Source organism: Poecilia mexicana, unplaced genomic scaffold, assembly GCF_051168715.1.
Source record: "Poecilia mexicana isolate PSO_F unplaced genomic scaffold, ASM5116871v1 scaffold_12, whole genome shotgun sequence".
Taxonomy (NCBI): Eukaryota; Metazoa; Chordata; class Actinopteri; order Cyprinodontiformes; family Poeciliidae; genus Poecilia; species Poecilia mexicana.
The window spans coordinates 7,425,180-7,437,221 of NW_028263381.1; the positions used below are offsets into that span (position 1 = coordinate 7,425,180).

At 38.5% G+C, this 12,042-nt stretch overlaps 1 protein-coding gene across 3 annotated transcripts in view; it reads right to left on the reverse strand.

Annotated features, from left to right (window-relative positions):
- fibcd1b (fibrinogen C domain containing 1b) overlaps positions 1 to 12,042 on the reverse strand; it is a 147,239-nt gene that overhangs the window by 61,451 nt on the left and 73,746 nt on the right. For all 3 annotated transcript variants that reach the window (XM_014972861.2, XM_014972847.2, XM_014972856.2), the window contains one exon: positions 5,356 to 5,492. In XM_014972861.2, the coding sequence (XP_014828347.1) occupies positions 5,356 to 5,492 (137 nt within the window). The remainder of the gene's footprint in view (positions 1 to 5,355; positions 5,493 to 12,042) is intronic.

The window sequence follows — 12,042 nt, forward strand, 5'->3', positions numbered from 1 at the left end:
AGCCGTTTGAAAATGAAATGCATCCACGAGTACGATACATACAGGTGCAGCACCAAGCCCAGCAGGGAATGAAAACCCAAAATTCAGCATCCTGGAAGATTTGAATAATGCGAAAGAGGTCGTTACTGTAAAAATGACACAATCACGGGAAAGACTACATTATTATACGTCCAGAAAACTTGAATCGACATCCTTCACTAGAGGTCAGAAATTTACATACTTTTTGGAAGCCTAGCCTGTCCTTCCATTTTTGACTCATCTCATGTGATATTCTGATTTTCTGAGAAACAAAATCTGGGCCTGTAAGCCACAATCTTTAAAATACAAATAAAAAATATGCGAAAATATTTTTGCTCTATGTGTAATAAATCTCTATATAATAACCATTTCAGTTTCTTGCCAGTCATTTCAAGAAACTGAAATGACTGGCAATATTTCTTGGAAGAAATATTACTTTTCCGCACAATATGCAAATGTTTTGATATGTACCTCTGATTTTTATACATATTTTGACTCAACAGTTTTTACTTTTTAACATAATATAGCTTTTAGGACAAACAAACTGAAACTTGCATCACGTAGAGCGTGGCTAACCCGATTTAAACAGGCGATGTTTTACCTCGTCTGAACAGAGACTATGCTCCGAATGTTTTTTTTTTTTTAAACAAACACAAAACTTACTTTTGACTCTCACCATATAAAGTATAACACAAACTCCAGAGAGACACCAGCAAGTTCAGCAAAGAGCATCCAAATCCAAAAGTACAGCAAGAAGCATCACTTAATGGATATGGCCTCTGGCTGGTTCAGTTCCCTGCTCCGTCTCTTCAGATTACTGCTTCAGATGTGTTTTGAGTGATTTCCCTTCTGCGTTAATACTCACAATCAGTGGGTTTTTTTTCTCTCGAGGTCCCTTTTTGACCCGGAGAGATTCAGCCCACATGTTCAGCTCAAGTATTCCTCAGTTGTTCTTTAGATCTGCTCAAGCCCAAAAATACTACGTTCGTTTACGATGTCTTTTTTCTTCCTCTCTTCTTCTCTTAATCTTTGAATAAATCAGATAAGTGCAGCGAACAGTTATCTGCTCTTTTCTGATCCCTGTGGGAAGCGCTTCACTTTTTTTTTTCAATTATTTGAAGCATTTTATTAAAAACTGATGAGGCAACTCTGTAAAGAAATCTGGTAATGAGTAATTTATCGTACGAATGGCTGGGGCGACAAATATACCCCCAAGGCTTCATTATTCACTGAATAGTTTTATGCTTACATGAATCCGGAGGATAATCCTTCACTCCGGAAGTTTGAAGCAGTGACTGTCTGTGGGTGGCTGTCCTAGGCTAGTTTTACCAGCTTGATTTTGAATCTAACGTGGCATTATGGAAAACAGCGCCTTTGATCATTTTGCCTTTTTTTTTTCATGACTGCTTTCGGTACAACTTTTTTTGGGGGATTTTAATTTTTTTTTTCCACTGAGCCTCTCACAACGAAGGATACATCTTTCATGTGAAAAAGAAACCAGACCTGCTTGGCGCGATGCATTCGGGTGCCGTCAGAGCTGCCACGCATTAAAAAAAAAAAAAAAAAAAGAAGAAACCTATTTTGAAAGGTCATAATTGACTGATGGTGTAATTGTACTGATTGGTATCAAAATCTAGTGCCACTTGAGATAACTCCATTATCTTCAAGGCTCCCCGAGAGGCCCCCGTCTTTACTGCCAATACAGCAGAAAAGAAAGATTTTATTACAGGCCATTTTTGAAGTATGCCTTTACGGGGAGTAAGAAAAATGACATTCATGCTCCTCCGTTGTGTCTTTTATGTCCTGCTCGCACTTCCTCCCTCCTCAAACGGCTCATCTGTCCCCTCCCCCTTTTTCTTCTGAGTAACCTGCTCATCTTTCAGTCTGTCTGCAACAGTATGTCAAACCATGCTAATGAGGTGGCAGCATATGGCTCATTCCTTATTTAAGCTCAGCAGACAGTAAGCCACTCAGCTCCCTGAGAATCCTGCTACCTGCTCCTGTTGGACTACACAATGCTGATCTCCTAATGAGGCTCAGAGATTATCACAAGCAGCTCAACACTGCAGGCAGGATCAGTAGCTGCTTGTTATCGCCTCAATCTGAGCGGCTGTGAATATCCCTTTTTTTTTTTTTTTTTCTTTTTTATTGGACAGCACCTCGCTAACCGAGAACAGCTCGGGGTTTTTTGGCGTGCGGGGCCGCCTTCGCTTTGATGCAAGCGGTAATTCACGCATAGATGGACGCGCGCAAACACGTCCAGCCCCTGACGGGCCCGTACGTCGCTCCGCTCCATCATGCGCCGCTTAGAACTCCGTCACTCTGACAGATTTACTTCATTTGATGAGGAAAGGGGGGAGCGGAGGGAAGGGGTTTGACCTTGCCTCGCACACAAACTCGGTGACAGATTCACAAGCATGCACGGGTATCAGCACGCAGCTCGCCGTCATCAGGATTAGGAAGAGAAGCGCGCGGTGAATTACTTTTAGAAGAAATTGTGTTATTTTTTTTTCACGTCTCAGCCTTGACTTGGCAAATACTGTGAAAATTATAACGGTTTAACTCCTAATGCTTATAATAAATTGAGATTTTTCCAATTAAAAGGTAAACATCACTTCTTAAAGGTTTGGAAACGTCCTTGGATAAAATAAGCAGGAATTATAGACTTGAATACCTTAAAATAACCTTACTGGGGAAATCTTTTACTTTAGTTCCAAAGTCTTGCTTTGGAAAATTTTGAAAAGTCCAGCCATTGAAATCAGGAAATTAATGCAGGTCATGTTATGGAGGAGATGTTTTCGGTGAAACAATTAGCAGTACCTTAGCTGTCAGTACTTTTTAACATCAACTTCAGCCAATAGGACAGTTCTTCTACTATAACAATTCAAATGTTTGGAGTGTGCAGAGAGAGGGATCTCTACCCAATAATAATTTGGGTAGATCATTTTTTGACTTGTTGAACTCTAATCCATTCTGGTGCTACACCATCACATGTCCTCTGTTGTACTTGCTTTCTTTATTTTTTTATTGTTTATTTTCACGGGGACAAGTGTTAAGTACTAACAAAACAGAACACCATTGCATTTTTTAGCCTTAGCTTATTTGCGGTGCTAACCTCCAGCTGGGGCTTTAAAAACATAAAACAGTTTCAAAGTCAACAAAACGACATAGCAAGATAAAATGTCACACATTGATAAATCCTTTACGGTGTGCATCCGATATATCTCAATCTGGATCATCTAAACTCAGTTAAAGTTCCAGTACAATCTATTCTTACTCACTTTTGTGATGGTAAGAAATAAGTTGCTTCATCTTTGCTGATGCTTTCTGACATTAATGTCCGTACTGCTCAAGAGTTATGGAGACAGGGTGTCTTTAAGGTCACACTCTTTCCAACAGGTTTGAGATAAACATTCAATCTTGTCTAGTGGATAATGGCTAAAATAAATAGTCATCATGTTCTGTCTACATCCCAGGAAAAGAAGAACATAATAAATTGCTAATTAGAAGTTAAAAGAAACTTGAATTAGTGTAAAGAGTAAAGTACAATTTTTTTCCTATACTGAATAAATGCTCTCAAATTAAAGGTTGGTTTTTTCCCCCTAAAAGGTTCAGTGTGAGTTGAAGCTACTGGAATAAAAATGTGAACTTATTTGTAGTTTTCTTCTTTAAAAAAAAAAAAGCTTACCGAGATTGTGAAAATATGTACCTGGTACTGTATTATGCAGAAGCAAAAAACAAAAATAAATAAATAAAAATGGACCACAGAAACAGCTGTCAAAATGTCACCCCATTGAGTTTAAAGCTAAATTCTGAAAAGTGTTTATTCCCCTGGAGCATGTGAAACACCTTTCAAAAAACTTGCATCACTTTGCTCAGCACATACAGAAATGAAAATTACATTGTAAAAAAAGTTTGGAATGGATTTCAAAGTTCGCCTCTTTATGCATTTTTAAAAGTTGCATCACAGCCTGTGAAAGGGTAAAATGAAAGGTTGTGATGGATTTACGTCGCTGAAATAAAAAAAAAGATATATATATATATATATATATATATATATATATATATATATATATATATATATATATATATAAATTCCCCCTTCTCCAATAGGAACATCTGCGCTTCCTAAAGGCAGCTTTGGTACACCTCAGAACCAAAAAAAGAAATAAACGTCTCTAACTGGAAAGAGCTCGTGTGTACTGAGAAAAATACATCTGAACTACAATTCCCAATATAGCTTCAAGCAGCTGGGTGTCAGTGTTTGTTCACATCGCTGTCTCTCTCTTCCTCTCGCTCTCTCCCAGAAGATGCAGCACTTCCAGGAGACGGTCCAAATCAAACGGGATTGTTAACTTGAGAAGGTCCAGTCAACTGAGAGACGTTGGAGTGAGGAAAATAACTACTTATGCTTGGAAGCGCTCTAAATTTCTATGTCTACCTTTAAGGATTACAAAGCTTTATCAGACATACTTGGGAAAGAAAGGTGCAGAAAGCAGGAGCAAGTCGGAAATCTGTCACCCATAATGGAAACAGTTTATTTTTGTGCCTTTGAAGCAGAATGATAAATTGTTTTACACAGAAGCTTTATTCAAATGTGCCGGCTGTGCATGTCGTTCCTAAACTGCACTACGTTTGTATCTGAAGAGGCATCTCGGCGTCAGCAGGCAATTTAGATTAAAGCTGATCTTTAAATCTCCCCTTCCGCTATGACGGCACCTTTTTCATTTTTTATTTACCTCCGATGGCTGAACATGTCATGTCCATCTGTGCTTTTCTAATAGCTTTCTTCGTCCAGCAACTCCTGTTTCAGATTTCTTTTGGAAATAAAAAAAAAGTAAAAAATCTACCTTCTATATGACAAAAACATACAAAAAAAAAATCTCCTATAAATATTTTAAAAAGGTGCACTTGAAGCTTGGTGCTGATATCTCCTTGTTATTCTGTTACATGAACTTTGATGAAATGTTTAATACATGAGAATCCCGAGGCAGTACATCTGTAATTACAGTAGGTGCTCAAAATAAAAAAAAATGTATACAACATTAAGTGCTGGATGAGTGAATGGAGTTGATGTGTGCAGGTGGGTTCAGCTTTGGTGAATCCATGTTTTTCCTACTTTGGATGCTTAATACATTCTGTATATCTTATGAGAGTAGATGGGTTCAAAAGGCCTGCGGGGCATATTCCATTTTTCTGTTTTCATCTTGATTATTACCATAGAGGAAACTTATCGACTGAGCAGAAATGCACGCACAAAAAAAAAAAAAAAAAAAGCTTAAGAGCTTTGTGTTTTTTTTTGTTTTTTTTTTTTTCTCCGGATCAGGTCTGACTCACCGTCCAGCCTCCTCCGTCCGTGGTCATGTCGCAGTAGACCTGGAAGCCCGTAGGGTGGTGAACGGGAAACACGGAGTAGATGCCGTCCTCTCTCTGACCACTGGCGTACAGATCGCCGCAGTCGCGGGGGCGAGAGCCTTGGAAGGGGTGAGAGGAAGGACGCATTAAATAAATCAAACCATGTATGGATTTTTAAGGAGAAAGGAGGACACTTGTCTCACTCCGACTTCTATTTAAAGACAGACATTGTGCCATTTTCAGTTCATGTTGGATTAATCGAAAAGCAACAATTGCACAGGAATCTGCATTGCACCAAAACATTATAATGCCCGAGTTGTTCCCACGTTTTTTCCACATCAAAATCATAAAACTTAACATATTTCAAGGGGAGTTTCTGTCAGAGACCAAAACAAAACATGGCATCATTGTAAAGATAATAAATGGAAAGACAAGTGTGGTATTCGTTTCGATTCAGATCCATGGGACAAGTTTTCATAAAACCATCTCTTTAATGTCATATTGCCAAATATTCTCTAGTTTCTAGAGAATAGGTCTGAATTGTGGGTCATTTTAACACGTCATCATGCTTTGATCAAAACCATTACACTGTAGTTCCTGTTGTATGTTTAGGTTGTTTATTCTGGTCAGGTTTCAAGTCTTTTGCAGCATTTATTGTTTTCTCTTCACCCCCCCCGCCCCCCGCAAGTTGCTCTGATTTAACTCCATCACAGTTATAACCAACTCTCACCAGCCACCTTTTTCCTTCTGAATAAAAGAGTCCCCACAGTGGGATGCTGCAGCTAAAATGATTCCCTGTTAGCATAATCTATTAATTATGCTATTCAGTATTTGTTTCTTCCATTGTGTCCCGCTTGGAGTAGCTTTATTTGTACTGATAATACGATACACACAGTTGGACATACTTAGAAGACATCCGAAGGCAGCAGATTTGATTTATTTGGAGATAGTTTAAAGGGGGTTAAATAGAAAATGCACACCACAGGTTTTTAGATTTTTTTGTTTAAGAAAAACTACTTTTTTTACTTCATTTTTAGCTGCTCTGTTACACAGAATCCTAATAAAATTCATCAAAGTTTTTCACTGCAATGCATCAAGTAAAAAAAGGCGAACTAATGCTTTTAACAAGCACTGCATAAGCTAATTTTCAGCCCATCACACATTGTTTTGATTTCTAAAAGCTTTAAAAGCTTATGAACATCCATCCAGATATTGTTCAGTTAAAATTATCTGTTTGCAAGAGACGCTGTCCACAACAACTACTGGTACCACAGCAAGGAGCTAAGAAATACGCAAACGTGTTGGTTCAATGGCACAAAAGTGGAACAGGTATGCAGAAAGCAGCAGAATAGGTGAAACTGGAGATAATATAGGTTGTAAGAAACAGAAAAAAAAAGTAGAAAAAAAAAGAAAATCCATACATTTGAGTGACAGAAGAGAGTCTGAAGGTTTGAAGAAACTTTATAAGCTGCAGAATTTAAGACGAGAATCCTGGAGAGAAGATGTGACAGAGACAGACGGAGCTCCTATGCCGGAGATGAGAGAAACAGAGGCATCCTTGTTTGTGGCTAAAAAACCCCTGTAACCCGGGGAATACTGAGTCTATTCCCAAGGAAGCAAAAAAAAAAAAAAAAAGGAACCCTGTGATGGGAGCAGTGGTATAGATTATGCATGCAGACTTCACAGGGTCAAAATCTTGAATTTAAAACAGCTAGGAGAGTTCTTAAAAAGGCCGTACAAGCTCCCTCTTACATGGTATGAAATGTTTGTCTCCCATGAAGCTTTTCTGCTTCTCAGTGTCAGCCTTTGCTAATAAGTTCCAGCTTTCATCATCGTCACACATAAATGGTAACATCTCCCACTCCTCGTTTTTCATCCCAGGAAGCTGAAACCAGATACCACAGGGCATTAAAAAAAAAAAAAAAAAAAAAAAAAATCACTCTTACTTGAGGATGTGAAAATTCAAACATGGACTTTTAACTTTAATTATCCTCAGAGCAGAAAGAACATTCTTATCAGTACAACCATGATCAGATTAATACCACAGGTTGAATGTGGGTTGGAAAATTTAACCTTGACTATAAAGCGAGTGCTATTTGAAGGAAGAAGGCTGGAATCAAACGGGTTGGAGTGTGAATGCACAAACATGCCCGGACTTGTCATTGCAGTTTCTAATTAACTGAATTAACATAAGTAAATGTAATCTAAAGGGTTCAGAGAGCACAAGAGCTCAGTGACAATGGTGAATATCCACTCCTTCACAGATGCAGCCAATTAAGATAATTAACACACCGCCACCCTTGCATCACAATCAGCAGGATACTGTAGCACAATCAGAAGGATTAAAATGGGCAAAATACTTTTACCTTCTAACTTAGAGGATTGAAAAAAAAAAGTCAATGAATTAATTGTTGAACACATTTGGTTTCATTTACTACGTTTGTGTAGTCAAAAATAATAAAAAGGTGTTTCTTCGCCGGTTTTTTTGGATTTAGCACACAACGCCACTTGGTTGTTTAGGCTGAATGCTGAACAATTTTGAAAACTTGCTTTCGGTTTATCCACACAGACTTGCAGTGCTATGAAGATTTCCTCTTTTACTCACTTAAATGCTTCATTACCCACATTTCTTTCTGTTCAATTTATGCAGCCATGCCCGTGCCTGATTACTGCCAGACCTGCAGAATTGAGAAACCAACCGACTGTGACGTGTGACGGCGTGGAGTTAAAAATCTCAGAAATCAACACATTCTGCCCCAATTAAAAAAGATAATACAATAACAGATGTGAAGAAAAGTAATTGACATTTATTATATTCAACCCCTTCGATGGGTTTCCGACTTCAGTGGACCTCAGAGAGAGCCGTTGTCCACAAGTAGAGAAAACACAGACCGGTGGTGAACCTGCTGACGTGTGGCCTGGCCTCCCAAAATTTTTCTAAAAGTACAACAACTCATCCAGGACGTCATAAAAGAACCTAGAACAAAAAGCCGAAGCACTGCATGCCTCACTTGCTTCGTTTAAGGTCAGTGTTCACGATTCAACAATAAAAGAAAGAGACTGGGGGGGAAAAAATGACATCCGTGGGAGAGATTCAAGGTACAACCTCTGCTTGTTAAAAAGAACACAGAGGCCCCTTTTCACATTTGCCAGAAAACATCTTGACCTCCATCTACTAATAAGAAAAAAAAAAAGGGTATTTCAGGGTTTTCCTTTGAAGGTTCGCTTCTTATCTGGACTGAAATATGTTTCCAAAGTGAAAATGATTAACACACTAATGAGGCATATTCTTATAACCTCATGGCCAAATGGACAGTATGTTAGCCCTGAATGTGTTGCCAAAACATCCACAAGACATCAGAAGGTGCGCATGGCAAACAAGAAGGTTGGTTCAACGCTGGAGCTGGGAAGTAAAGCCTCACTTGTTTGGACTCTTTGCAATCGAGTACATTCTTCAGACGCTTGATTGATTTGAGAAGCAAAGATCTACGACTCATTGATTTGATGCAAAAACTATTCCCATGCTGATTTTTGCTTTTTGGCACATATCACTACAAAGAGATGTTTCCTATGGTGCACCCTGGTGCCACGTGTTACTCAGGTGTGCACTTTCTTCCACAACTCGCATGCCAAATGTTGGTCTACAGTATAAATTAATCTGGGCCAAAGCAGCAAATACAACAAACTGTGATTAACCATCAGGACCAGTATTTACTTCTACAGCAATCAGAGTTGTAGTTACGTGCCAGTTTGATCTCAGGACTGAGGGGCAGGGTTGGCCCCCACAGGCAACAGTGAGCTATAGTCTTCTTGCAGGTTAAGCAGTGTTCCTTCCTTGAACCCCAGCAGATGAGGAACCCCCTCATGAGCTCCCGTTTTGATACGACTCTGACCCAGTGGTCTAGCCATCTCAATTTGGCTCTGGTGAAACTCACTCAAATCTCTACTGCTCCCCATTTCTCCTGCTTGTAACACATCAACTCTGGGGACAAAACGTTATTTTGCCACCTCATCAACCCCAACCTCTAACAATTGTCGTTAAGAAGAGGCTATTAGTATTATTTAACACACTTGTCAGGGGTCAAATGCTATGACTGACAAGTGTGTTTTTAGAAAGGTACTTTGGGCTTCAGGCTTGTGATAGTCCTTGTTCTCCAACATAAACAAATAATACAAATGACTGAAAATCCAATCTGTGATATTTAGAACATTCACTTTACTGAAATCTATTTTCTAAAGAGGCTGGAAAGCCTCTTAAGTCAACTGGACCTTGCTTTCAACATGAACATCAATTCAATAGATTTTAGGACTATTTTCAGCCGTAAATCTGTACGCAGTGCTGGCTTTCGCTGCAATATGTCCTGCATTTCATGATACTTGCTTTGGTTAATGTAGGGGGTATTGAGAAAAAAAACAGCTTTTCTGAGCTTTTTTTCTTGCTATAAGGTTATTCTCCCATCAAAAACATGGCTGGAGTGTTGCTTTGATTATTTCACGCATGTTTGAGAAATCCTTGAATCTCCCCTGGCAGCCATTCAGCAGGACTGGGCGTATTGATCTAGATATCAATACTGTCCATACTGAGGTGAGTAATGGTTTTGGATCAATACCATGATGAGATCAATGCTTTTGTTTGCAGTTTTTCCTCTACATGTCCAGGAAGTTGCTGGAATTTGCTCACAGATTTAATGGCAGTGTATATGCAGGAATCAAAATCCCAAATATTAAGAGCTTACACTTAAATAGATGAGTCTGATTTCTTACCTTTTTTAATGTTTGCACTCAACATGTCTGCTTTCTTTTCAAAATACATTCTGTTTAATTCCCCCATAAGCACTTCAACTTAATATTAATAGCAGAAAGTAAAAGGGGATTATTTTTATTTTCCGCAACATTGTGTATATTATTGTTTGATAATTGAACACAAATTTTACAAATAACTTTGTCCTGTAATTTATCGTAACATTGGGTTACAAAAAAATATCTTTTGGAAGTCGTCTGCTTTTTCATCTGAATTAGGACGACTTTGCAATGCTGAAGAATGACATCCATTTTTCTCAATCAGGTCAGGTTTTTGATTTAGAGAAAGCCGATCTTCCGACTAAATTGATTACATTTTTGTGACATTATCAGCTCATTTCTGTTAACATTTCTCATCCGAAAAAGGTTTTGGGGAGAAAAAAAAGGTTTTCTAATAGACTGTATTAAACAAATGTTACAAACTTGGATTTCTCTGAGTTGAATAATAAACACTGATAAGGGTAAGTACATGTAAATAGAACATTACGTCCTCATTGTGCAAAATTCTCCATAGCGTCTCTGCTTCTGCTGATCACTCATAAACCCCAGATTCTCAGGAAACCGTTTCATATGTGAGAACAAGTGGTTGCATCCATAGTTCAAAAGGTTGACCTGATTGAGCAAAACCAATGTGATTTTTTGGATTCAGCACATCAAAAAGACCCTAAAACACTTGAAGCAACTTTTTGGCTGTTGACCTGTGTAATCAACTAACTGATGTCAAATCACCAACTTATTCAATGACAAAGACATTTCATGAAAAAAATAAAATAAAATATTGGTATCAGAATTGGTATTGCCTGTATTTACTTGCGATCGATTGGATCAATATCAAATGTCCCAGTTCCCAATGCACTGTTGTGATTACTTGCAGAAGGTGGAGTGTCAGAAAGAGTAAGACCTGAAAAAATGAGGTGAATTTCAAGGCATCAAATTGCAAAGTTACATTTCTTTTAGGTTGTTTTTGAGATATACAACATGTTTTGGAACAATTGAAGGTAACAGTTGATTGTGCTATAAAATGTATCTGGAAATTATGCAATCCCTCTTTTCCCTCCTAATCTAATAATAATACTTAACATAATCTAACACAGTCATAGTCCCTCTGCAGCAGCACTCCATCATCAACCTATACAACAGCTGGGAAGCAGGACTCCTGTTGCAGGTTTATCCTGCAGCACGGCCGGGTCTCACTGCCGCCAGGTCTGAATTCACACAGCTTTGAAAAACCGATATGCTCTGAAGAGAATCTAACAGAAACAGTGACAAGAGGGACACGCTGAAAAGGCTCAGATGAAGATGAAGATAGACAAAAATATTTGTTGGTGTGTCCACCGAGGGCAAGTAAGTTCCTCAAATTTGTTGCACGCACACAGTACGCTCGCAGTCAGAAATAAAAATGTGCTGTCTGGTGAGCGTTATCTTCAACAGAGAAAAATAAAAAACAGGAATATGCTGCTTATCTAATAAGCATTGAAAGTCAGAGGGGAAATAAATGCTGTTCGTCATTCACGATGGGTTTGTGAGCAGAACAATGTTTTGTAGTTTTCTTACAGCTTAGAATATTTTGTTTTTAGCCTAGTGTTGAAATCTGTTAAATGTCAGGGATATGCTCCAGAACAACTACTTTGTTTCTGGTGGCTGCTTAGCTTTAGATTGTCTCATCAGAAGCTCTGAGGAGCAAAAGATAAGAAAACTTGCACAGTGCTCAGGATCAACGCATACACAGCCCTGCAAAAAAAAAAAAAAGTTCCCTTACTCCTTGAATTGTGTGACACTTTTTAAGGTAGAACATTGCATTAGTGTATCTCATTGGGACTTATTTTGTAGTGCATTATTTTGATTTGGTGGGAACTTAAAGCCCTTTAT